Here is a 22,958-nt window from a genome sequence, read left to right as displayed (position 1 = left end):
CAATCTCACTAGCCAATTTTACCGGTAACTTATTGTATTGCATCAATTGTTTGTATTTTAATGCAAGAACATTCTAAAGAAAAAAAAACTGACAACAAAACCCTGGCAAGCAGAAAGGTGAAATGGCTAGTGACTCTGGAAAGCCACTAGCCATAGTGGCCGGTGAGCAAAAAAGTTAACGTCAAGCCCTGTGGTGATATGGTTATCTCATGGTACATTGGGATTCAGACATTCACAGCTCTATAATCGCTCAGGTACAGTTCTGAAATTATTTACATTACATAACAATCACATTAGAGTACATGATTATAAAAAGGAAAACCACAAAATATCAGTATATAGTAGAGGTACATATGGGTTTGAGAAGATTACAAGGATACAAGAAGAATGATACAACAAGAATGCCATTAAAGTGTCACATAAAATGTGAGTATTCACAGCGTGTTATACTTTTCACTGTCCACTATGCTACTTGACTATTCTGAAGTTGTCGTTTCACCGGGGTGTCAATGAGATGTGAATGGATCATAGAGTGTCTGGTTGGAAAAAAAGGCAAAAGAGAAACAAAGAGAAAAAACAAATGGTCATAATTGTTTTCTTTTCATTGTTAATTCTACTGTATTATCAATGTGGATAAAATGTATGAATTAATTACATTTATTAACCAAGGATTAGCTATATTATTCCATTTGTATTTTGCATTATTTGACTATGGGAATGAACACACTACCTGATCACAAAAGGCATCATTTCTTTTGAATGGAGGTGGATGATGACTGGCTCATCACAGACGCTGTCCTCTCGTATTTCTGAGGGAGGTAAACATGTATTAGAGAGACTCTGAGGTATTTCAAATAGGCCATCATGGAGACTACAGTAGCGTGCAAATGATGAAAACGAGACATGAGAAACAAGAAACTCACAAACAGCTTGAATCTTTTCACAAATTCTTCTCGGACCTACAGAGTAAAAAGTAGGAGACAGGTGTTACATTAACACAGATGAGACAAAAAGGACATTAATTCTGTTGGAAAAGTAATAAAAGGTACCTTCGTCTCTCCTACACATCCAGTTACCAGGATGAAGAATCCCTGCCAAAGAAGACAAACAACTCACAAATTACACTCACAGCATCAGGATTCATGTTAAAGGATGTATAGCGTTCATAATGGTATGTCTAACTGTTAAATCTATTCTTAAAGGTGCACTGTGTAATATTTTTAGTAGCTCATTGCCAGAATTAATGCTGTCCATTCACAAATGTTACCTTTTTTAACAAATATTTATCACCACCATTATCACACCTAAGTATTCATTATGACTGGGAAAAATCATATTTTACATAGGCTTACAGGAAAAGGGGGATCTTCTCCATGGTCCGCCATTTTAAATTTCCAGAAATAGGCATTTTTAACTGAAAAACTTACCGTCCTTTGGTCATACTAGTAAATTTTGGTCTATTATTAATAAATATTCATGAAAATATCACATTTGGCAATAGGCAGCACAGTTTCAATAAGCGTAGTTGCAATACTTACTCTGGCCACAATCTTACACAGTGCACCTTCACGTTCACTTTTTTCTTTAGCTTCAGAGATGTGAAAGTCTTTTCTTTTACCTCAGTGGTTCTTAACCTGGGGTGCGGGCACCCCCTGGGGGTGCGTCAGAGATTCCAGGGGGTGCACGGAATTTTGTTTGTGTAGAGGTTGTGACCACAATTACACTTGCAAACATTATAATTATGCCAAATTAAGTCCAAGTTTGGTTCCCATTTAAAGTCATTCAGGTATTGATTCATGTATCAAGCGATCATCATTGTACTAAATCACTCATTTATCATATTTTAGTGCATATACACATCTAGAAGTTTGTGTTGGGGGTGCGCGGCTTGTCTTCGGCACAGGTAAGGGGGTGCGCTAAGAAAAAAAGGTTAAGAACCACTGACATGCTTCGATGGTGTAACTTCCATCTTCCTCACAGGGTCACATGGATGTTGATGCGTGACATGCTCTTAAGAAGCGCATCATGCATCAACGTCCATGTGACCCTGCGATGAAGACAACAGCTACACCGTCAAAAAATGTCAGGTAAAGGATACAACTTTTACATGTCTGAAACAAAAGAAAACCTTATGTCATGTTAATGCTTCATTATGTCAGTATCACGTGTGGACATGTCCACGTTACAGGTTCACGTTGGCCCTCAGTGTTTACTGATCCCATTGACTTGCATGGGTGGACACGAAATGTATTGTGGAGACTGCTAGCTCCGTTACTTCCACCTTGATTTCAGAATTTTTAACTTTGATGGTTGCGGCAGATCCGCCAGCCAATCAGGCCCTGTGTATGAGTGTCACACGAAAAGACCACCCCGATTCTGTCAGACACGCCTTCCATCAACCATCAACAGAGGGTGACAGTGTGAATAAAGAGTCAACCTGACTCTCCCTAGATGGATGTAGGTCCGTCATGCTCCACATGGAGTTCCACTGAGTTTTACAAAGTCATTTGAAATCAACCTGTTGGAAGTACTTCAAGACATCAAAAAATAATTTGACAATCTGGCTCACTGGGTGTGATTTTCTAGCCAGGCCGTGCCCTCCTAGTGACGCAACAGCTTCAGCGTTGCTACCAGTCAGGTCAAGAGCAATGCAAGTAATTTATGAGCTCCAGCAACATCAGGAACTCCTCCCACTTTGTTGGGAAGCAATCAAACCAAGCAAACCAAGGGAGGCCGTTTGGGAAATGCCGTTTGGGAAATGTTAATTGTTATGCTCTTGGTCAGACCAAGCCTCGAAGAGATTTGAAAGTTGATGATAATCAGGCTAGCGATTTTCATACATTTGACATAGTAGATAAGCGACTGATTCACACAACAATGGTGTCTAAAAGTGAGGAGTCATGTGCCAACATTCAATCTGCTATTTTAACCGTTGTCAAATCTTTTTTTGGCTCTCTTGAAGTCCTTTTCATTTGGTGCGATCCCAGATAAATGTGTGGAACTACACCCGTCTGGCGAGACTTCGGTAGGCTTACCAGAAAGCGGCTTTCAGAAAGTTGCACTAACCTGCAATGTGTTCAGGATGGTGAAGGCATAGTTGACCAACATCCACGCGGTCCCGTCGTAGACGTCCAGGAGAAACACGCCAAACCCCAGCGCCCAGGTCACACCGAAGATGGGGCTCAGGATCACGATCACCCTCAGCACGCTCTTCGCCGTGTCCTTTTCGTCCACCTTGCCTTCTGAGGAGACGGCAGGCCTCATCAGCGTCACACTCACGATCACTATGGAGAAGAGGTTCGTCACTGTGATGACGCCCACGGGCACCACGAATGTTAAGAGGGAGCCCTTCCACATCCCGTTGTACACCAGCCAGCAAGTCTCGGGGTCGTGGTAGGAGAAGGAGGGGTCCGAGCCATCGGCAAGGATGTCGTAATACACGTACGCGACGGCCACGGTGAGCAGGGGGCACACGTAGCCCGTGACGGCGGAGAGGATGAAGAACACCTGGGCCCTCAGCGGCTGGAACATGAAGATGATCTTGTGGAGCAGCACGATGCTCAGGCACAGCATCCAGAAGAACATGGCCAGGTACAGGAAGTGCTTGGCCAGCACCGAGACCAGGCAGAAGGGCTCGGGGAGGTCCAAGAAGCTCATCAGGAAGACGCAGTTGGCCAGCAGCAGGAAGAGGCTGATGTTGACCAGCGCCGTGTGCCGGAAGTGCGAGAGCTTCGTCTTGGCAACCATCTTCCACAGGAGACCCTCAATGGCCAAGAAGACGATCAGGGAGCAGATCGAGACGCCAAGTCCGACGGAGCTGACGACCACGAGGCCGGGTATGTCGACGGGACCCCGAGACATGAGTGCTGAGAGTGTCACGACCCTGCGCCCGCTTCTTCGACCCTGCGCCTGCTCCAATGGACCTGGGGCGATTTCACACACGCATTTGGCGTGATCGTCATCTGTGTGTGTCCACTCGCATCCCTTAGGCTCCCACTTCCCGACATCTCTCAGCCACTGCACACAGATCACTTTGTGGTTGTGCTTCCTCTTTTGTGTCAGAGGAAAGTCAATTGTCACTGTGGCCTCCATCTTGGTTGTGCAGTTTCCAAGAACAACTACCATCGCATTGCTACTGCTTACACTGTTTGGCTCAGTGGGTAGCCAGGCTGTGAGTCTCTCAACTGCCAGAGCCCTCAACAGTGATGATGAGGTTTGTAATTTCATGCCGAGGAGGTTTCTAGAGCAGGTGGCTTCATGTTCGCAACCCTCTTGTAAAATTAGGTTTGTGGCTTTGAACATAGTCGTGCTTTGGTTCACGTCAATGTTCTGCGTCAAGCCCTCAACAGCTTTCAGGAATTTTGCAGACAACGTCTGATTAATTTCTGCTGTGTCACTCCAATGCAACGACAGAATATTACTGGATGAATCTACATAATTCTGTGAAGAGAACGCAATATATTGACCTATTTTGTTTTCCACAGCAATAAGTATTGTCTAAGTATTTATTTGTGTATTAATCACATTAAATATGTCTACAAGCTGCAAAGCACTATTTAAGCACTCACCTGAATGTCAGAGTTATCGTTTATCGTAAAGTTGGTGGATACGTCCTCCATTAAATCCAGAGTGTTAATTAAATCTATTACATCTCCCAAGGTTGCAGAACAGTTAGTATTAGTGACATTTTTCATATCATTAAAAATGTCACTAACACGCTCTGGCGTGACTCCAAATCCTTTGGCAAGGTTCTGCATCAACACACACACACACACACACACACACACACACACACACACACACACACACACACACACACACACACACACACACACACACACACACACACTAAATGTGATCGGTTTTAGGCCTATTTACAATTAGTTCACCAGAAATGTGAGGCAGAAATGTTACAGGTTTTTTCAATTGCTAACAAGCTCTTACCCATACTTTGGATACTTTTTCTAAACTCTTCACACAGACTACCACCTACCAAACACAATTGGGCAAACAGTTCATTTTCTTCTCAAAAGCATGCATTCATTGACTGCTAACTGTGTGAAAAAAGCATGTAATGTGTCAACTGTATGGCAATGGAAAGCCCTTGGTGTGCTAACTGTTTTAAGAGTCTTGCAAATGTCGCTGAGGATTGGACAAAAGCTTGTTAACAATTGAAAAAAACTGTAAATGAATGGCTGAATTGAAGTCATACCTCTGCTTCATTTTGCAAGGTAGCTATGTCCTCCCTCGTACAGTAGTTTCTCACAGGCCCCCATTTATCCTTTCCTGCACATGTGCGATTCTTTTGGCCAACTCTGCCTGGTTCACAGCCTCGAGTGGCATTGAGACCCACCTCAGTTTTTGGCCATTCACCGTCAGCACCGCAAAAAGAATCCTTGCCTAGAAAACGATACATAGTATGCCACTTTGCAAGAGTTTGTCTTTTTTAAATAGTACAGTGCACAGCAATAATGAGTACACCCCTGTTGAAAAGTAACATTTTGAACAAAATGTTAATAAACACACAAGTTACTCCCAAAATGACCATAGAGTAAGTGTAATACAACATCTTTTGAGCTTACTGCAGAAAAGTAAGCTCATGTGAATAACTTGTGTTTATTAAAGACACCATAGTCTGTGTTAAGGGCCGTACACACACGTCGCTGCTAGTTACTCGCTCAGCGAATTAACTCAATAGAATCACTGATTCTTGAGAAAGTGGCTAAAACAGGTTGTAATCTTGAAAGAAAAAAACGAAGTGAATTACAAAATAATATGGTATATCCTCGTAGACAAAGGTCTTGGCTTTTCAGAAATGCACAAGGCCAATCTCCCCATTTTCCATTTTTTTCAGAAATCAGGTTTTTCTCCGATCATACCTTGTTTTTTGTCAACACCGTCAGACACAATTAAAGCAATAAAAAATGTATTGATTTGGTTGCATATGTATCTGGAGTTTTTAAGTGATTGTGTGTGTTTTTTGGTTCACACATACGCCTTTAAATGTTGAAAATTCACTTTCATTCTATTTTAATACTGCTTCATTCCCGTGTTCTAATTTAAAAATATGTGCTGTCAGACAATGCTTACTTAATGGCTAAATAGATCAAACAATTTTTTGTAATTTCACAAATATTCGTGTAGGCTTAAATTTGCTATTACTTTGATAATTCAACAACTACAAAGGAACATTTTGTAAGGACATTCATTTAAAATGTCCAAAACTCCTTCTTACGGTGGTGACTTAAGAACTGACGGTGGTGACAGTAATCTGAAGGTGGTGAAAGTGACCAAATTATTACCTACATTTAGCAAAATAAATAGCCCTCTCAAGTCAATGACATCTAGCATAAATACTTTATTTTTGTGTGTGCACAGTATGTTTGTGCATGTGTTTTTTCTTCATTTGTTAGATACTCTAGGAAGTAGACCTAGATTATTGAAAATGTGGCATAAACAGGTTTTAAATTGTTCAAATCCAAAATATAGAGGTGTATTATGTAAGGGTTAACGTTCGGCGAGAAGGTCGCTACCGTGGAATAGCAGCACGACAGAGAGAATCTTTAGACCCCGACGCGGAGCGGAGGGGTCTTGTTCTCTCTGAAGTGCTGCTATTCCACAAAGCGACCGACTCGCCGAAAGTTAACCCGCTTATTATATGGATATACTTAAATGATTCACACATGCGGGGACATTTCTTTAGACCTATTTAATGTTAAGATTGTTGCTGCGCAAAACAAAACAGTGCCGTTGTGGAACACCGCTAGGCAACAGCTAGGTAGGCTAGCCAGGACAACAGGTGTTGTCTATCGCAGCAGCTGATTAGAGTGACAAAAGACCTGACCCCCTGCGGAGTGATATGAAACATTCGCTTTAGCCACTGACTTGTATACAAGCCAGTGGCTTTAGCAGTGAACGTCTTGTTGCCATTGACAGCGGTAGCCAGGCGGGTGCTGTCTATCACAGCAGCTGATTAGAGTCTTGTTGAAAAGTCGCTTTAGCAGTGAAAAGTCTTGTTGCCATTGACAGCAGTCTGTTATAGACCAACCCGTCCGTTATCGAAAAATAACAGACGTCCGAACGTTGGGGAGCCCCGTTGAAATGAATGGAGCATTCGACAGATGACGTCACAACCATATAATAACATAGATGAACGTCTTGGCTGTGCAGTGAATGTATTGGCCAAGCTCCCCATGTTTTACATTTTTCATAAAATGGGCTCTTTCTTGGTTTTGTCACCAGCGTCAGACAGAATTAGAAGTAAAAAAATAAGTTTACTGTATTTAAGTGAATTACTTTTACAATTCAACATAATTGTAGATACTTATTGGAAGCATATTCTTAAAACTTGTCAAAAACATGTAAAACACATGCTTTTTTGTGAACTACATCAGATGTCACCACCGTCAGGTTTTGTGACAAAAAACCCTCCAAATGCACCTCAGTGGAGGCTGGAGTATAAGTTTGGGTCACAATTATTACTAACATGTCTGGTAATCTTTCATTAACCAGCACAATGTAGTAAAATATGGAACAAGATGATGAGCGGAACAAAATCTGACGGTGGTGACATCTGACGGTGTGAGACAAAAAAAACACTCTTTTACATATTGTGCATTTTTTGCTCACATTAGCCACTTCGTTTTCGCTCTGTTTCTTAGGGGCTTCATGACGCTTCTGAAAAAGTATATATAATTAACATTAATGTAACAATAATACTATTAAAACCCCCGACGGTGTTGACAGTTTATGGTTGGGACAGTACCAGTGTCCAAACAAATGATCAAATTGAGGAGAAATTAGTAAACTTACAGGAGCTTCAGTGATGGTGAAGTACTCAGTAGATCTAAAGGTTTGAAAAGGGGTCCTAAGTAATGACAATGACCTTGCGCATACCTGATTTTATTGTCTTTTAAAAAAAATCTGACGGTGGTGACTAATATGCTGGACACACTTTGAGCAATCAGAAAATAGTAGTAAATATTGCTTTACATGCACTATGTGCATATCTGCAGAACCACTTCAATATGGACTTTCACATCATGGTGATATTATTCAATAACATCAGTGATTTTTACATTTTAAGTCAATTGAAATGATGATGTCTGTCCTTGGGACAGCTGTTTTTACAGGGTGTGGGCAGGTTTATAGCCATGAAAAGTAATAAAATTACACTTAAATATTTCAAACGACTGTACATTTATGTAACAGACCCCTGTGTCTTTACCTGGATTCATTTTGTTCATGAAAATGTAGTTTATTTTCAACAGAATTGGCAGTTTATTGCAGAGACATGTTTTAGCCGCTTTCTCAAGAATCAGTGGAATATCAATGTGTTCCAGCGAGACTAACAGGCGAGTGGGCGAGTACTGTACAAGCGATGCAATGTGGGCGGATCCCGAGTTGAAAATATTTTATCTTCGAGCGAGACGATTAAGCGAGTAACCAATTGGAAGGCAGAGTTCGGTACTTCTCGCCTGTTCATTGGCAGTTAAAGCCGCGGGAACTTTCAGCGAACGTTCCATGAAAGAGAGGCGAGTAGGCCAGCAAGCGAGAAGCTAGTAAATAGCAGCGATGTGTGTGTACGGCCCTTTAGGGTTCCTTGAAGAGGTGACTTACTGGTTATGATGGGGACGGTGAGCTCTTTAGTATATTCAGATGTGTTATTGTAGGTGACCTTACAAGTGGTATGAAATTCATCACCTGCGTTCTTGCAGAGAACGTACCCCTTAAGAATGGCATAACTGTCGTTGGACACTGGAACTGGAAAAAGAGTAAAAGCAATGTTAGATGTAATGTGGCAATACATCATATATTATCAATACAGTTTAATATCTTAAATGGGGAAAACCCCTGCATAAAATTAAATAATAGAACAGTCTCACCATTGTTCTTATCATCCAGGACATTTTCAGGGTCTTCGAAATGAAATTCATAGAGATCAGAGTGAGGTGTAACTGAACAATTGATACTGATGATCTGTTTGTTGGTGCTAGAGCTGCAGTCCACATTGTCAGGATCACTCTCCAGGTTGATGTGAGGTGTCGGTGGTAGATCCAGGACTCCAGTGGCCGTGTATGAAATTGACCCATCCCTAAAAGCACAGGTGTAGCGCCCTAAGGAGGCAGATGGTAAAACACGATGCCAGGGGTATGAGTAGTGTTGCCACACAGGGCTGGCGCTAGGCATAGGCAGACAAGGCGGTCGCCTAGGGCAGTGGTTCTTAACCTTTTTTTCTTAACGCACCCCTTTACCTGTGCTGAAGACAAGCCACGCACCCCCAACACAAACTTCTATATGTGTATATGCACTAAAAATTATAAATGAGTGATTAATTACATTGACTCTCGCTTGAGGCATGAATCATTACTTTAGCTTTGAATGGGGAGCAAAGCTTGTTTAATTTGGACTTAATTTGACCTAATTATAATGTTTGCAAGTATAGTTTTGGTCACAACCTCTTCACAAACAAAATTCTCTGCACCCCCTGGAACCTCTGGCGCACCCCCAGGGGGTGCCCGCACCCCAGGTTAAGAACCACTGGCCTAGGGCGCCAAATGTCTTGGGGGCGCCAAGTCCCACAAATTTGAATATTAAGCGAAATAAACTTTACATTGACTGATTACTTTTCACTGACAATGATTATTCATGGGCACACAAAAAAACACAAAAAGGAGGGGGGGGGGGCAGTGCTTGCCTAGGGCACCAAATTGACTAGAACCGGGCCTATTGCCACACGTCCAGGTTTTTCCTGGATTGTGCTGGTCTTTATGGTCTGTCCGGGTAAGTTCCTGGACTGTCCCGATTTTTTATAGCGCACAGCTTCATATTACCCGATTGAAATGAACACATATCATTAATGATTCATGCTCGCGCATCAATGTGTCCAGGTTTTTTACCACTGAAAGGTGGCAACCCTAGCTATGAGACAGAATTGGATATGCACTGGACAACATCTTACTACGTAAATCACGTCAACTATCTCAATTGCAAAGCAAAAAATTCTTCATCTTTCCACTTTCACCCAAAGCCACACCTAGCACGTTTGGATATTTCTCCACTTCTCTTGAAGAGCAGACTTTATTTCCCTGTTGCTGTTAAAAAGTTATTCACTTTTTATATTTATTGAACAGTAATGAAAAAAAAATCTAATTTGTGAATGGGCAACATACATTTTTGTCAGAGCACATACACCCTTCAGTATAACATTGGCCTTGTGACCATGGTGAAGTTGAGATGGAAACGCACCTGACCATATGTCGTCAGGGTTCGTCAGGACGAGAGTGGCAGTAGTGCTCTGGTAACCGTTCTGTTTACATTGGAGATTGGCCTGCTGTCCATTTGCCACAACAAAGTCCTCGTCATCTCCGTGTGACTGGACAGACCAGTCACACCTGTCCAAAGAGTCCTCTATGTCACAGCTCAGGGTGTGTGACTCCCACGTCTCTTCCAGACTTCTCTTCTCCCTTGACTTGGCAGTCTCCTCTGACTGATTCCGAACTATGGTCATCGTAGCCCGTGCTGTGCATGGGTGACAGTGGCAATAGAATTCAGAGGGAAGACAGATAGAAAGAGAAAAAGGAGATATATATATACACTACCGGTCAAAAGTTTGGGGTCACCACACTTTCCTCCCACAATGCTTCTTTCTGACAGTTAAGCTTATTCCTTTTCAATTTCAGTTCTGGTATAAAATCAGTGTATAGAGTTATTGTTCTCTGAAATTAATGCATGCAACAAATAAGCAATTTGATATTGGAAAAAGTAACTGTTGAGTGGATTTATTTGTATAGACAATGCATAGAATAGACCAAAATGTATCACTAACTTTTGACTAATCAAAGTGTACCTTTACTAAGGTAGTGTCTAGTCTGGTGTACTAATCAAAGTGTAGACTCCTTTGGCATTAATAATAGCCAGTTGCGGTTCTACAGATTCATTCCCGGGATGAAATGAGGTCCAGAATTGCCCATGAGCTCTATGAGCCCCATGCATGCAAAAGTTGATGTCTGCTCTTGTCAATCCATACAATGCCGGATGATATACACATTTGAAAGAGGAGAATCTACACTTTCCAACGATGTATGGCACTGGCTTGCACACTAAACCATCGCTGAGACAATGGATTGTGCATTCATAAGTAGGTTCATTCTGATGGCTAGAAAATCATGCAGCTACTTTGACTTGAATTTGTGGACGAGGTGGCAACTCAACAAATGTCACACACCTACCATTGGAAAGGGCAGACACTGAGCTTTCCAATAGTTCCATACATTCTCTGATAAACCAAAGAAATGTCTGCAGGAAAATGGACTAGAACATGTATTTCTATGTAATAAATGGGTGAAAAAGCTTGGTTAGATTTCACTCTTCTGTCCGGTTTAACCAATTTTATGGGTAATCAATCCTTTTTTCACCTGTGGCTGTTCAGTACATTATTCCATTTCAAGCTATTTAAAATATGTTTGCGACTTGAGTTGCAAACAAATAACTGGAAAAATGAAGGTGACCCCAAACTTTTGAGCGGTAGTGTATATATATATATATATATATATATATGTATATATATATATATATATATATATATATATATATATATATATATATATATATGTATATATAAATAGAGAGAGAGAGAGAGAGAGAGAGAGAGAGAGAGAGAACTAAAGAATATACACCATATTATGTACATCTACCGTGTCTAAACGAGAGACATTACATAACACCATTGCACACAACAAAAATTCAACAGACACTTAGCCGTATGTCTGGACGGCAACATGCTCAATGTAACCCTGTGTATGTGGTAGTACAAATAGTACATTTGTAACCCAAGCTGACACACACAGACCAATTCTGTACAATGCAAAGGATTGTGACTGGTAACTTCCCCGCCTGGTATCTGCTCAAGACGGGAGGGCCGTCCAGCGAGTAGTCAGGTTTGCTCACCCTGTTATAAAAACTGAGCTACACAACATCCACAGTCTTCCTAGCCACAGTTGTCCAGAGAAGCTCAAACATATTCACGCATAACTGACCCACACCACCCCACAGACTCATCACAAACTCCTTTGGCTTCAGATATGGAAAGAAATAGGGAAGTCTACAAGAAGAATCATAAGCTTGTTTTATGGGAACCAGTCTGTAGGGGTCGCAGTTGAGCCTTCTTCCATTGACCTCAACAATACAAACGTCAATTGGCCACTGGGGTGAAAATGCCGCCAGTCATGGTCATACTCTAACATTAATTTAAAATCATTTAGCCAATTTCACTACAGGAAAATGCATGATTTGGTATACTGAAGAGATTCTCATTGTTTCAGAAATACATGTCTTAGTATACTTGGAAATTAAGTAAATCTCACCCATACATCTCTATGCATTTCGAGCAATTTCGAGCGGCATTCACCCCAGCCGCCATTTTGAAACTGTTTCCAGGAAGTTAATATGGGTGTGACACCTCTAGATACTGGAGCCTCTATGGTCCTAGTCTAAGGGACAATGACATAATGTCACAGGATTCTCTGCATCTTTTTTTTCCCAAGGAAACCTTTTCTTCTGTTTTCTTTCTACCTTTTTATTTGGATTTTTTCCCCTGAAAAAATGCCTTGAAATGTATGAGTAGGCCTGTACGTATAACAATGACATATCTCTTAATCGTGTAACCTTGTTATGATTGAACCACTGAAGCAATGTTGGAAGTATTATCTTAAAAATTAAAACAAGCTACTTAGTTTGTGTTTAAAACAGCATATCTGAGCACCAACTGCTCCTCAAATTCATGTGCATGAATGATTAAATGTGTATGTCATACAGTATGTGTCTGAGAGCCTCACCTTTCACTTCCACAGTTATGGTGGATGTCAAGTTGGCCTTTAGCTCCTCGATCGGGACCGCAAGTTGAGTGACCGTAAACGGGGCAACGAGTGTCACATTAAATGCAGCTGTCATCTTGTCATTGCTTCCAGCAGTGTGTATTTGTATACAAGAGATGAAGAGACATTTGAATTTTTAAAAAAATGTTATGAGACATTGGCATTGTCATTTTGTGTGACATTTAGGCAGGGGACATGCTTGCTTTGTGCCTTAAATTCTGCATGCAACTGCGTGCGACCAAGTGCACACACTTGCTTCAGGATGACCGGAGCACTTCACACGATACTGGAGATCTAGGGGGTTGATCAGAGTTGGATGAAGTAGAAGTAGAAGTACTCTTACAAATGTAGTTGCAACACTAGTGGTATGATATAACTCGGTTAGTGTTGTAATTACATCTGTAAGAGTACTTTTACTTCTACTTTATACAACATTGGGGTAGATAGTCAGTGGGGCTCTCATTAATGTTTTCCACCACTGTTTGACTACCGCAACCTTAACACGGAAGTTCGAAAGATCGCCTCTCGCCGTTTTGTCACCGTAAATTGTGGGAGGTGTCCTGTGCACAAAATTGACATGACATATGCATGGCAACGATTTTTGTGCGTGAAATGTACCCATGCACGCTTATCTTGCAGCAAACATGTCCCGGGCCTAATGTTTAGGATACAGAACTCTGTTCTGTGACTATAGTCTGTGATTCATAATTCTGATTGTGAATAAATGTATACATCATGTTGGTGTCTATGTTACCACAATTTGGTACAGTGTAACCAAATGTGCGCTACTAAGTGTCATAATAGGTTTAAGACAGGTTAAGAATGTGCAGTGTAAATACATAATGCCAAATTACGGATACAGAGCCTTAAAATAGACTGTGTTTCTCTAGAGCAGGGCTATTCAATTAAATGTCAATGTACTGTATGTATTATGGTTGCTGATTGTCAGTGAAAAAAATATGGGACACTTCATTGAGTTGGGGGGTCTGGAGGTCCCTCCCCAGAAAGTTTTGCATTTTTTAGTTGTAATTTCCTGCATTTTAATGTCCCTTGTCCCGTTTCAGCTCGATACGGAATCCGTACTTTTATTTCAGCTCGATACGGAATCCGTACTTTTATCTCTAAAGTCCGAAAAACGATTCCATATTTCTAGGTTCTTGTGGGGGGCCAGAACTTTGCCATCCAAGGGCCGCATCTGGCCCCAGGGCCTTTGAATAGCCCTGCTCTAGAGTAATGCAATACTTGCCTCCAGGTCTGTGGCGAAAGCATCACGCTTTTCCCTTACCTTAATTTCACCACAGATTTATTATATCCACTCATCTTTTGAAAGACGCCTTGTACCTAAAATGTAAAACGAAACAAGTTTAACAGGTTTAAAAAAAAATAAAAAAAATTAAGTAGTTCATGAGTTTCATAGCACACGTTTTTTTTAGTCGCACTTCAGAGGATTTCGCCCTGGGCCCGGCCAAAGCTGTCAGTGTCCCTGAGTTGCCTACCAATGAAAGTCTGGAATTTAATGCAGCTTTCTGGTTGGTTGCTAGGCATGCATTAAAGTCATCGCACAGCTCAAAAGTAGTTCTGTGTTTAAATGTTCATGAACATTTTTTAATTTTAGCTCCATTTCATAGCCTATCAGTACCCGATAGAATGTATCTTTACAAAAAGTTCAAAGTAGGGCTGCACCATATCAGAAAAAAAAATCGATACTCGATAACAGCATGCCATACATCGATAACGATATTTCAACGATATTTAGAAATATAGCCGAGTGTTTTACTTGTCAATAATTTGTCGGTCTGTGTGGGGGCACGGCTTTGGTTGCGGCTGGCTTCTCATGCATTTATTGACCTTCAACGAGTGACTGGACAGCACAGAAAATGTTTACTAGTTTGCGATAATTAAGTCTGTTCGCGATATGCATATTGCCACTCTTGATATCACGATTTAGATACATTTTCGATATATTGTGCAGCTCTACTGTAGTTCAAAGTTCTACCAACATCTCTCTCTGCAGAATCCTGTAATACAATTCATGTGAGTAAACTCACTCTGTTCTCCAACTCTGCAAGTGTCCATGGTGAGGACAGTCGAATGCTTCCCCTCAGTTCAGCTGTGTCAAAAACGGAATCAGAGTCACTTTAAAGGATAACTTCTGCCAATTTCAAAATGCTGTTGTATTGCTCATGCTACCCTTGACCCGTAGATGCCGCATTTTTCGGCTCAGCCCTTTCCAAGATTTGAGATATTCTAATGGTGGCAGACTTTGCTTACATTTAAAAAAAAAACAAAAAAACATTGGCCTATATTATCCCAAAAGGTATCGCTGTTTGCTAGTTGTCTGCTGATGTTGCACAACCTTTTGGATGTCAAATCAAGCTGTTTTTTTAAAATGTAAACAATACTCTGTCCCCATTACAATGACCAGGATCTCGGAAAAGGCTAAAGACAAAAAAAAAATCTCAGGTACTAACAAGTCCAAGGCAGTGTGAACATTATAACTTGATGTCGAAATTGGCATATCCTTTAATACAATTCACAAACACAATTCCAGGTGTAGCAAGGCATGGGTGGTGATGAGTGATGACTCCACTTGAGTAAGAACACTAACCTGGTGTTTCGGGGACACACAAAGGTACTTTGTCAGCTACATTGGGGGCCAGGCAGTCCGGCTGATTGCAGCAGTCTGGGTGGTCTTGACACACGTCGTTACTCCACATCAGATCAAGATGACAGCGGCACAACATCCCGCTTGTTTGGCCCGTGCAGTCTGGACACAGGGAGAATTCAGGAGGTTTTATCAGCAGGTTTTATGACAGAGGGCAAGACGTGCACTGCACAAACTAAAGGTTTGCCATGAAAGCGTTGTTTTGGCACCTTGGAGGAAAACTTTAGGAAGAGACCGCTTCATTTCAGGAAATTGCTTATCTCTAGTTAAGCCCTGGTAAGCTATGAGGATACATAGATTTTTTTCTATGTGTTTGCAATGCCTAGTTGCACAGTATAGCCATAGTTATAGTAGCAATGGAAGTCTATAAACATCATGACATTTTTCATCAGATTTTTAAAATGAATTTAAAATTCACCAGATTGCAAAACTGGAATTTAATTCCATCCAGTGATCACTTGAAGCTAATAATACCATTTAGTAGCAAACTTCCAGGGATTGTGCTAAACTATGCTAATAATGTCAATCTTGGCATTGAACACACCGAGAAGAAAATGGGGTGCACATTCTTGTGTAATGCTTGGAAATACTGCAAATGTGTGAACATCGAAAAAGGATGGACTGTTCCTTTAAATGTTCTCTGAAGAACCTCTATCAGAGACATTCCATTGGGAACTAAGAAAATCTTTGCCTATATGTGAAAAACTGGATTATGGAAGAACCCCAAGGATATCTTGAAGAACCCCAAAGATTCTTTGAGGAACCTTCAGCTGCCACTCTAGGGGAGACCTTAACTTAAAGGGTTCTCCAAGGAACTTTTGGGGTCTAAGGGGGACTAAGGGGGTTGAGGGACTAAGTATGGTATGAAAATGTAACTGTAAAATAAAATGCTTTTCCTCTGCACCCACCTGCCAGTGTCTCAGCTTGGGCCATTTTTCCGACTTGCTCATTGTGATAGAGATACATATCGGCCAAGTATTCTGGATCTGTGATGTTTGCAGATTCATAGCCAACCTTCAATTCAGCCATAACCGCGAATGTCCCTGAAAATGACAGAAAAACAAATTTATAGTAAGTAACAAGATTTGCCTGACACTGAAGAAGGTTAACCCCGAAACGTCTGACGGGCAATAAACCACAAAACTTGGAGTGCTGTCCTGTTCTTTATTTAATTAGTAAGTAACGAGTCATCAGCCTCCCCTGAGTAGAGTTCGAAATGATAAAGGAATACACTTTTTTGTGGGGAAATGACACCTGTTTTCCTAAGGCCTTGATCATTTGTTTTTGAAACCTCAATGCAAATGAGTGACAGTGATGACAGAGGTACAGTAGAACATTAGACTATAGGTGACGCCCACTCCCATTTCACGGCAATCCTGCAGCCATTATTTGTAGTTAGACCTGAGCAATGTAAGTGAATGGAGCGGAGGGCTCATCTCTGTCAAAAATGTCAATATTTCCATCGACAGACTTCGTATACAAGGACAAGACTGCAGCTACTACGGCACTATGCTACAGTGTTATGTGTTTTGGGTTGCCACACACACACACGCACGCACACACACACACACACACGCACGCACGCACGCACGCACGCACGCACGCACGCACGCACGCACGCACACACACACACACACACACGCACGCACACACACACACACACACACACACACACACACAAACACATTTGATTTCTTTTATTTGCATCCAAGAGGCAAGCAAGGAGAACAAGATCCAAACATTGTGGAAGAGGTCAAATGATAGGCATTCCTATATCAGTAGGCCTACCTGTCTTGCTGTAGCATTAAACCGTAAGACACGGCATTATAAATAAGCTGTTACCAGAATGGCAATGACTAAGTCGTCATGTATTACTAAAGGCCCCGTGCACTGTCATAGTAGTGTAGTACTATAGTAGTTAACTTTAAATGTCTATTACAGCGTGCCACAGGAGGTACGGCGCGCATTAAGGGGCTACGGAGAAACAAAACACCTTTGTCTCCATATGTGCAAACTACTAATAACAGCTGAAACTGAACAGAACTTTGCCAATTTTTTGCACCCCTTTTTTGCATCCCTCCCAACTGCAGTCCTCTTACCACATTCTTATGTACATGCCCCAAACTTCCAAATATCAATATTACTAGCCTACACTGATATCCCAGCTGGAAAAAGCGCTCTACCAATGGTTGATATTTCAGTAATTTAGAATAGTAGCACGTGTCCATGTACAAGTCAAAACAGCAACCAACATCAACTATACATACAGAGTTCACAGATGAATTTATAACCACAATATCTGGTCTGTTTGGAATGTTTTTAAAATAGTCCTCGTCAGGTATGTCATGGTGAAACTAGTTATTTTTCACAGTGCTGTGTTGAAAGAACTTGCAGTCATTCCCTTGGTGTGTTACTATGTGCACTATGCTACAGTACTATGTTTTGGGTTGCCACACACACGCGCGCGCGCACGCGCGCACGCGTGCACCCACGCACACACACAGTAGACCTGTACTTTTCTATAATTGACTTGTGCCTCTTTTCCACTGCCGTTTTTCTGGTAGGCCTACAGCTCCACACAGCGTGACTCGGCCGCCACTTTTTGCTTTACGATTGAGCTGTGTCATGCCTATTCGAAAGGCAAAAAGTGGCGGCCGAGTCGCGCTGTGTCGAGCTGTAGGCCTACGTGAAAAACGGCAGTGGAAAAGAGGCATTGGAGAGAGAAGCAGGGTTGCGGATCTGATCGCACTGTACTGTATGTAAGAGGCATACCCTACCGTTGACGGGCATGACACAGAGAGGGCTGTAGTGGCTGATGTTGGATGCACAGATGTTTTTGTTGCAGCACTCTGGGTAGTCCTTGCACACTTGGCCGCTCCAGATGGCACCCGACATGCACTGGCACTCGACGCTATTTTCCAAATCTTGGCAATCTGTGGCAATCAGTGGTGACTTACAATATGGATTTTATGAAGACACAAATACAGTATATTCTTGCAGACTAGATCAATGATCAATAAAATGATGAATAAATCTACAGAGTCACAATTCCACAGCAAATTGTGCGTTGTTAATTCAATACGCACACAGGGAATTACCAGTGTTATTACTGTATACAGTAGTTGAAATGAACTCCATTTCAGATAACATTTGATCACACTCAAAAATATTGAAAAATAATATTACTTATGGCCTGTGTAACAAGTTAATTCAGTAACATTCAATATTCAATATTTGACTCAATATTTTTTGCCTAAATATGAAGCCTAAATAACACTGTGTGAAAATCTATTTAAGATCGTTGTTAAGGTTCCTGTTGAAATTGTTGAAATTACACTGCCAATCTGCAAAATTTTACACTGACTTTTGACTCCACTGGTTTGACTCTGATTTGACTCTCCACAGTGTTGTAAATACTCTATTGGCAATCATCAAAAGTTTACTCCGGAACATCAACACCTCGTATTTTACTGTCTAGAGAGTGAAATGTAACACTTAAAGCAGGGATGTCAAACTCAGGCCTGGGGCCAAATCTTTCCCGCAGAGTGATTTTATTTGGGCCACGTCCGTGAAATTATTTCTGTTGGCCAACATACACCATAAATACAATATATAGTGTAACAAGACGTTTGGAACAGCTCACACTCATATGCAACAGAATATGTGCAGGCACACTTGATTTATGATGGGAACCTGCCCATGTGTATGCACACCTTTAGTCCGTTTTTAAAAATGAATATTGAGTTTGGCCCGCGACTTGGTTGCAGATTTAGATTTTGGCCCTCGTCAATTTGAGTTTGACACCCCTCACTTAAAGGTGCACTGTGCAGGAAATGTTCAAAAAAAGTACTTCAACTATGCTGCTCATTGAAACTGGGATGCCTATGGCCAAATATGATCTTTTCATGAAAGTTTACTAAGTAATAAACTAATATTTTCTAGTATGGCTCAAGTACAGTCATTTTTGAGGCTAAAAATGTCTATTTCTGGACATTCAAAATGGCAGACCATGGAGAAGATCCCCCTTTTCATGTATGAAAAGTGCAATTTTCCCAGTCATAATGAATACTTAGAATTTGATGGTGGTGGTAAGTATTCATGAAGAAGGTAACATTAGTGAATGGGTAGCATGAATTCTGGAAATAAGCAACTAAAAATCTTACACAGTGCACCTTTAAAGTGTTCCTCCTATTCTGTAAGTGTTTAATTAACACTGCATAATTTACCATGTCTGTTCCGTTACAGTGTTCTGCCTCACCTGACAGGGTTTCAGCTCTGGTAAGGTCCACATTCTTCCCTTCATACTCATATGTGTGCACTATGTATTCTGGAATTCTATAATCTTCTGGGAACTCCCCCTCTGCGCGCAAGTTTCCGATGTAAGCGATTCCTGGAGCATGGCATTTAAAAAAAAAATGTCAAAAGGCGATTATGTGACGTCAACATGTTCTTATAGATATTTATTACCATGACACTTCTACAAGACTAACCTGAAGGCAATAACTTACCATAAACTGTTGCCTGTAAAGTAAAAACAGAAATGTTTTCAAACCAATTACAGCAATTAAAGGCTAAGTAAGCTGTTGAAATAAAGTTAATGAACAGATTTCATTTATCATGCTTCTTACCAGAAGATGAAAGGTGATCAAAGAGGACAGAATCTGTGCAGCCCTTGAAGACATTTTTCTCCGGCTGTAGAAAAAAAAACATGTTCTTTTCCGTGAGGAGGCAGAGATCACAACTGAACACAACACACACCGATCAGTTGCAATAAGTACAAATCCATCAAAAGTTATCATACACAACATTTCGGTTAATGAGCACATGCAGGGGGGCAGGCACACACAGAGACAAATGGATGACCAGACAGCATATGCCTCCAGCATCTTCTACAGGGGAAATGTAAGTCAACCACGCTTTTGTGATTCAGCCAGGGCTGGATTAACGCACAGGTTAGATATGCCTGCAGCCTAGGGGCCCCCACCTGCCAGGGGCCCACTGATTAGCCAAAAGTGAAAAACTGCAGGATTGTGACAAGATGCAATTTTGTAAAATTAATCTGTCGTGTTGAGTACAGTTGGTAGATATGTTATCCTTAATTCCTAGCTCGTAATTATGACCCTGTCTATGTAAATGTGCCACAAAAATGGTCTGGGGGAGAGCCACTATTTGAATATTTAAATATTCTGATTCAAATTATCTGACTGATCTTGTCCATCCTGCTGTTTCACGATTTATTCAGATGGCCCGCACAAGAGTTCTTTTTTTTTTTTAAAGATATTTTTTTGGGGTCTTTCACGACTATTGATGATAGGACCGTTTGAGAGGTGGACAGGAAGCAAATGGGGAGAAAGATGGGGAGGGGTAAAGGGGCAAAGGACCCAGGCCGGGAATCTAACCCGGCAGAGCATTCATTTTATGTAGTACATAGGTCAACATGCAGAACCTAACCATCATCAGGGCTAGTGGGAGTCAGGCTAGCCTATGCATCACGCACGTCATGCACGCTGCAGAATCATGCAAATAAGCAAAAAATGAAAGGATGGTAAAGATGGAACTGTACACAAATGTTTTGACTAGTTGATGTCTTCATGCTGTATAATTCAAATAACGCTGTGGCTGTCATTTGGAAAATGTCCATCATTTGCTCTCTGAATAGGGCCCATGCAAAGCACCTTGGTCAGGTGGGACGCAATACGGTATTACTCATTTACTCGTTAGGCCTGTGGTTTTGGTGGCCAGCAGGCCTGTTGACAGGAGGGGACAAAGGGGTATGTTGTGTCCCGTGCCCAAGGAGATAGGGGGCCCAGAATTGGGTCCCCATTACATTGTATGTATTGGGTAGGGGGCCCTTTCAGATTACTTTGTCCCGGGCCCAGCAAAAGCTATCAGCAGCCCTGGTGGCCAGCAAACTGCCTGAACCAGCGTGACGCATAAAGAGGATGACGCGTGGCGGCATGTTGCAACGTCAATTCTTTGTTTTTTTTTTGTTTTTTTAAACTGTTTTACAAAGGATCTGTGAAGTATTCCGAGAAACTGGCTCAGTACTAAACCAGGTTAAGTTGACCCTGTGGACTAGAGGTAAATCATCTAATAGTCCTCACCTAAATGACACCTGTGGGGTCTTTATTAGTAGGTTTACTACTTCCTGTAGGTTGACTTTAGCCAAGTTCATCACTTAACCTTGTTCTTGGAACTCTCCCTTTGTCTGCTCACTCTGCCTTATGACTGCAATATGACTGCCTTATGACTGCAATTTATTGGCTGCAACAGGGGCCTAGCAGCAAATTGTGGGCCATATGTACAATCAGTTCCAATGGACCCCCCTAAGCAATATATCTATATAAATCAGACACTGAGTGTGGACCTCCCATGTACTTGGGGCACCTACTCAGTCACACTTTATCCCCCTGTACGACACCCCTGGACTGCAGTAACACTGATCCCGTCTCTGCCAACTGCTTAAGGCCTTCAGAGTTCAATGATCAAGTAACCAGTATGCTGTGGTGTGTATACTGAGTATATCCCATAGACTGTATCACCCACATAGCTATATATTCAGCTATATGTGATCTCTCACTGAATTAACCCTCCTGTTATTCTCGCATTTCCAAACATCCAGGTCAATTTGGTCAACCCCAGCCATTTAAATGTGTCCAAAAAGTTTTGACATGCTAATGTCTCAGATACATTTTATTGACTTAAAAGCGCTTTATATAACCTACCCTCACACATGAAAAATACATACTCCAGCACTACGCAAAAATAATGCAAAATAGTGGCACCAGTGAACAGTTAGTGGGGTTGCTGTACTTCTCAAACATCTTTCATTTGGATGGTGTGGAAACCAAAAAGTTAATTGAGAGAGCCTAAACATTCTCTGAAGTACATAAAAATCACATAAATCGCATAAATGGTCTGGGAAGAATTCCAAGGTTCCTTAAAGTGATAGCCGTGAAAGTGAAAGCCCAACAGGGAAACTCCAACTCCTTTTGTCATTGCGACACAACACTCCACAGCACACAAGTGAACACTGCACACTGCATACAACAAAAATATAAGCCCATACAATTTTTACTCCACTCCACTCCAACTCCCATTGTCATTGTGACACAGCACTCCACAGCACACAAGTGTTCACTGCACACTGCACACAATGAAATTGCATCTATGCCTCACCCATGCAAGGGGGGAGGCCCCAATGGCACCAGAAAGGGAGCAGTGCAGCAGGACGTTACCATGCTCAGGGTACCTCAGTCATGGAGGAGGATGAGGGAGAGCACTGGTTAATTACTCCCCCCACCAATTTGGAGGGTCGGAAGTTGAACCAGCAACCTTTGACCTACAAGTCTGACGCCTTAACCACTTACCCATGTGAGATCTATGAGGATCAGAGGTTACAGGGTTACCAGGGTTAC

At 41.6% G+C, this 22,958-nt stretch overlaps 1 protein-coding gene across 1 annotated transcript; it reads right to left on the bottom strand.

Moving 5' to 3' along the window:
- Window positions 1–362: 362 nt before the first annotated feature.
- On the bottom strand, window positions 363–19,920 carry LOC134468216 (adhesion G-protein coupled receptor F3-like). The gene is made up of 17 exons (XM_063222158.1): window positions 19,799–19,920; window positions 18,318–18,473; window positions 16,449–16,583; window positions 15,484–15,642; window positions 14,924–14,985; window positions 14,161–14,216; window positions 12,837–12,961; window positions 10,249–10,521; window positions 8,886–9,116; window positions 8,620–8,763; window positions 5,213–5,400; window positions 4,569–4,751; window positions 3,067–4,440; window positions 1,050–1,091; window positions 924–959; window positions 731–809; window positions 363–536 (listed from the first exon to the last, which is right to left on the bottom strand). Exons 2-16 carry the CDS (start codon window positions 18,433–18,435, stop codon window positions 747–749), a joined length of 3,189 nt encoding a protein of 1,062 aa, XP_063078228.1. The 5' UTR covers window positions 18,436–18,473; window positions 19,799–19,920; the 3' UTR covers window positions 363–536; window positions 731–746.
- Window positions 19,921–22,958: the final 3,038 nt, after the last annotated feature.

The sequence above is a fragment of the Engraulis encrasicolus genome, chromosome 18 (genome assembly GCF_034702125.1).
Source record: "Engraulis encrasicolus isolate BLACKSEA-1 chromosome 18, IST_EnEncr_1.0, whole genome shotgun sequence".
Lineage (NCBI taxonomy): Eukaryota > Metazoa > Chordata > Actinopteri > Clupeiformes > Engraulidae > Engraulis > Engraulis encrasicolus.
The sequence above is the reverse complement of the archived record's forward strand: the minus strand, read 5'-3'. Positions and strand labels throughout refer to the sequence as shown.

Excerpts from the sequence above, each read along its gene's own strand:
- LOC134468216 (XM_063222158.1), bottom strand. The coding sequence starts at position 18,435 with ATGTCGGGTGCCATCTGGAGCGGCCAAGTGTGCAAGGACTACCCAGAG. Across the intron at positions 8,764-8,885 it reads CCTGGATGATAAGAACAATG|TTCCAGTGTCCAACGACAGT; the intron begins GTGAGACTGTTC and ends CTCTTTTTCCAG. Across the intron at positions 1,092-3,066 it reads CCATCCTGAACACATTGCAG|GGATTCTTCATCCTGGTAAC; the intron begins GTTAGTGCAACT and ends CTTCTTTGGCAG.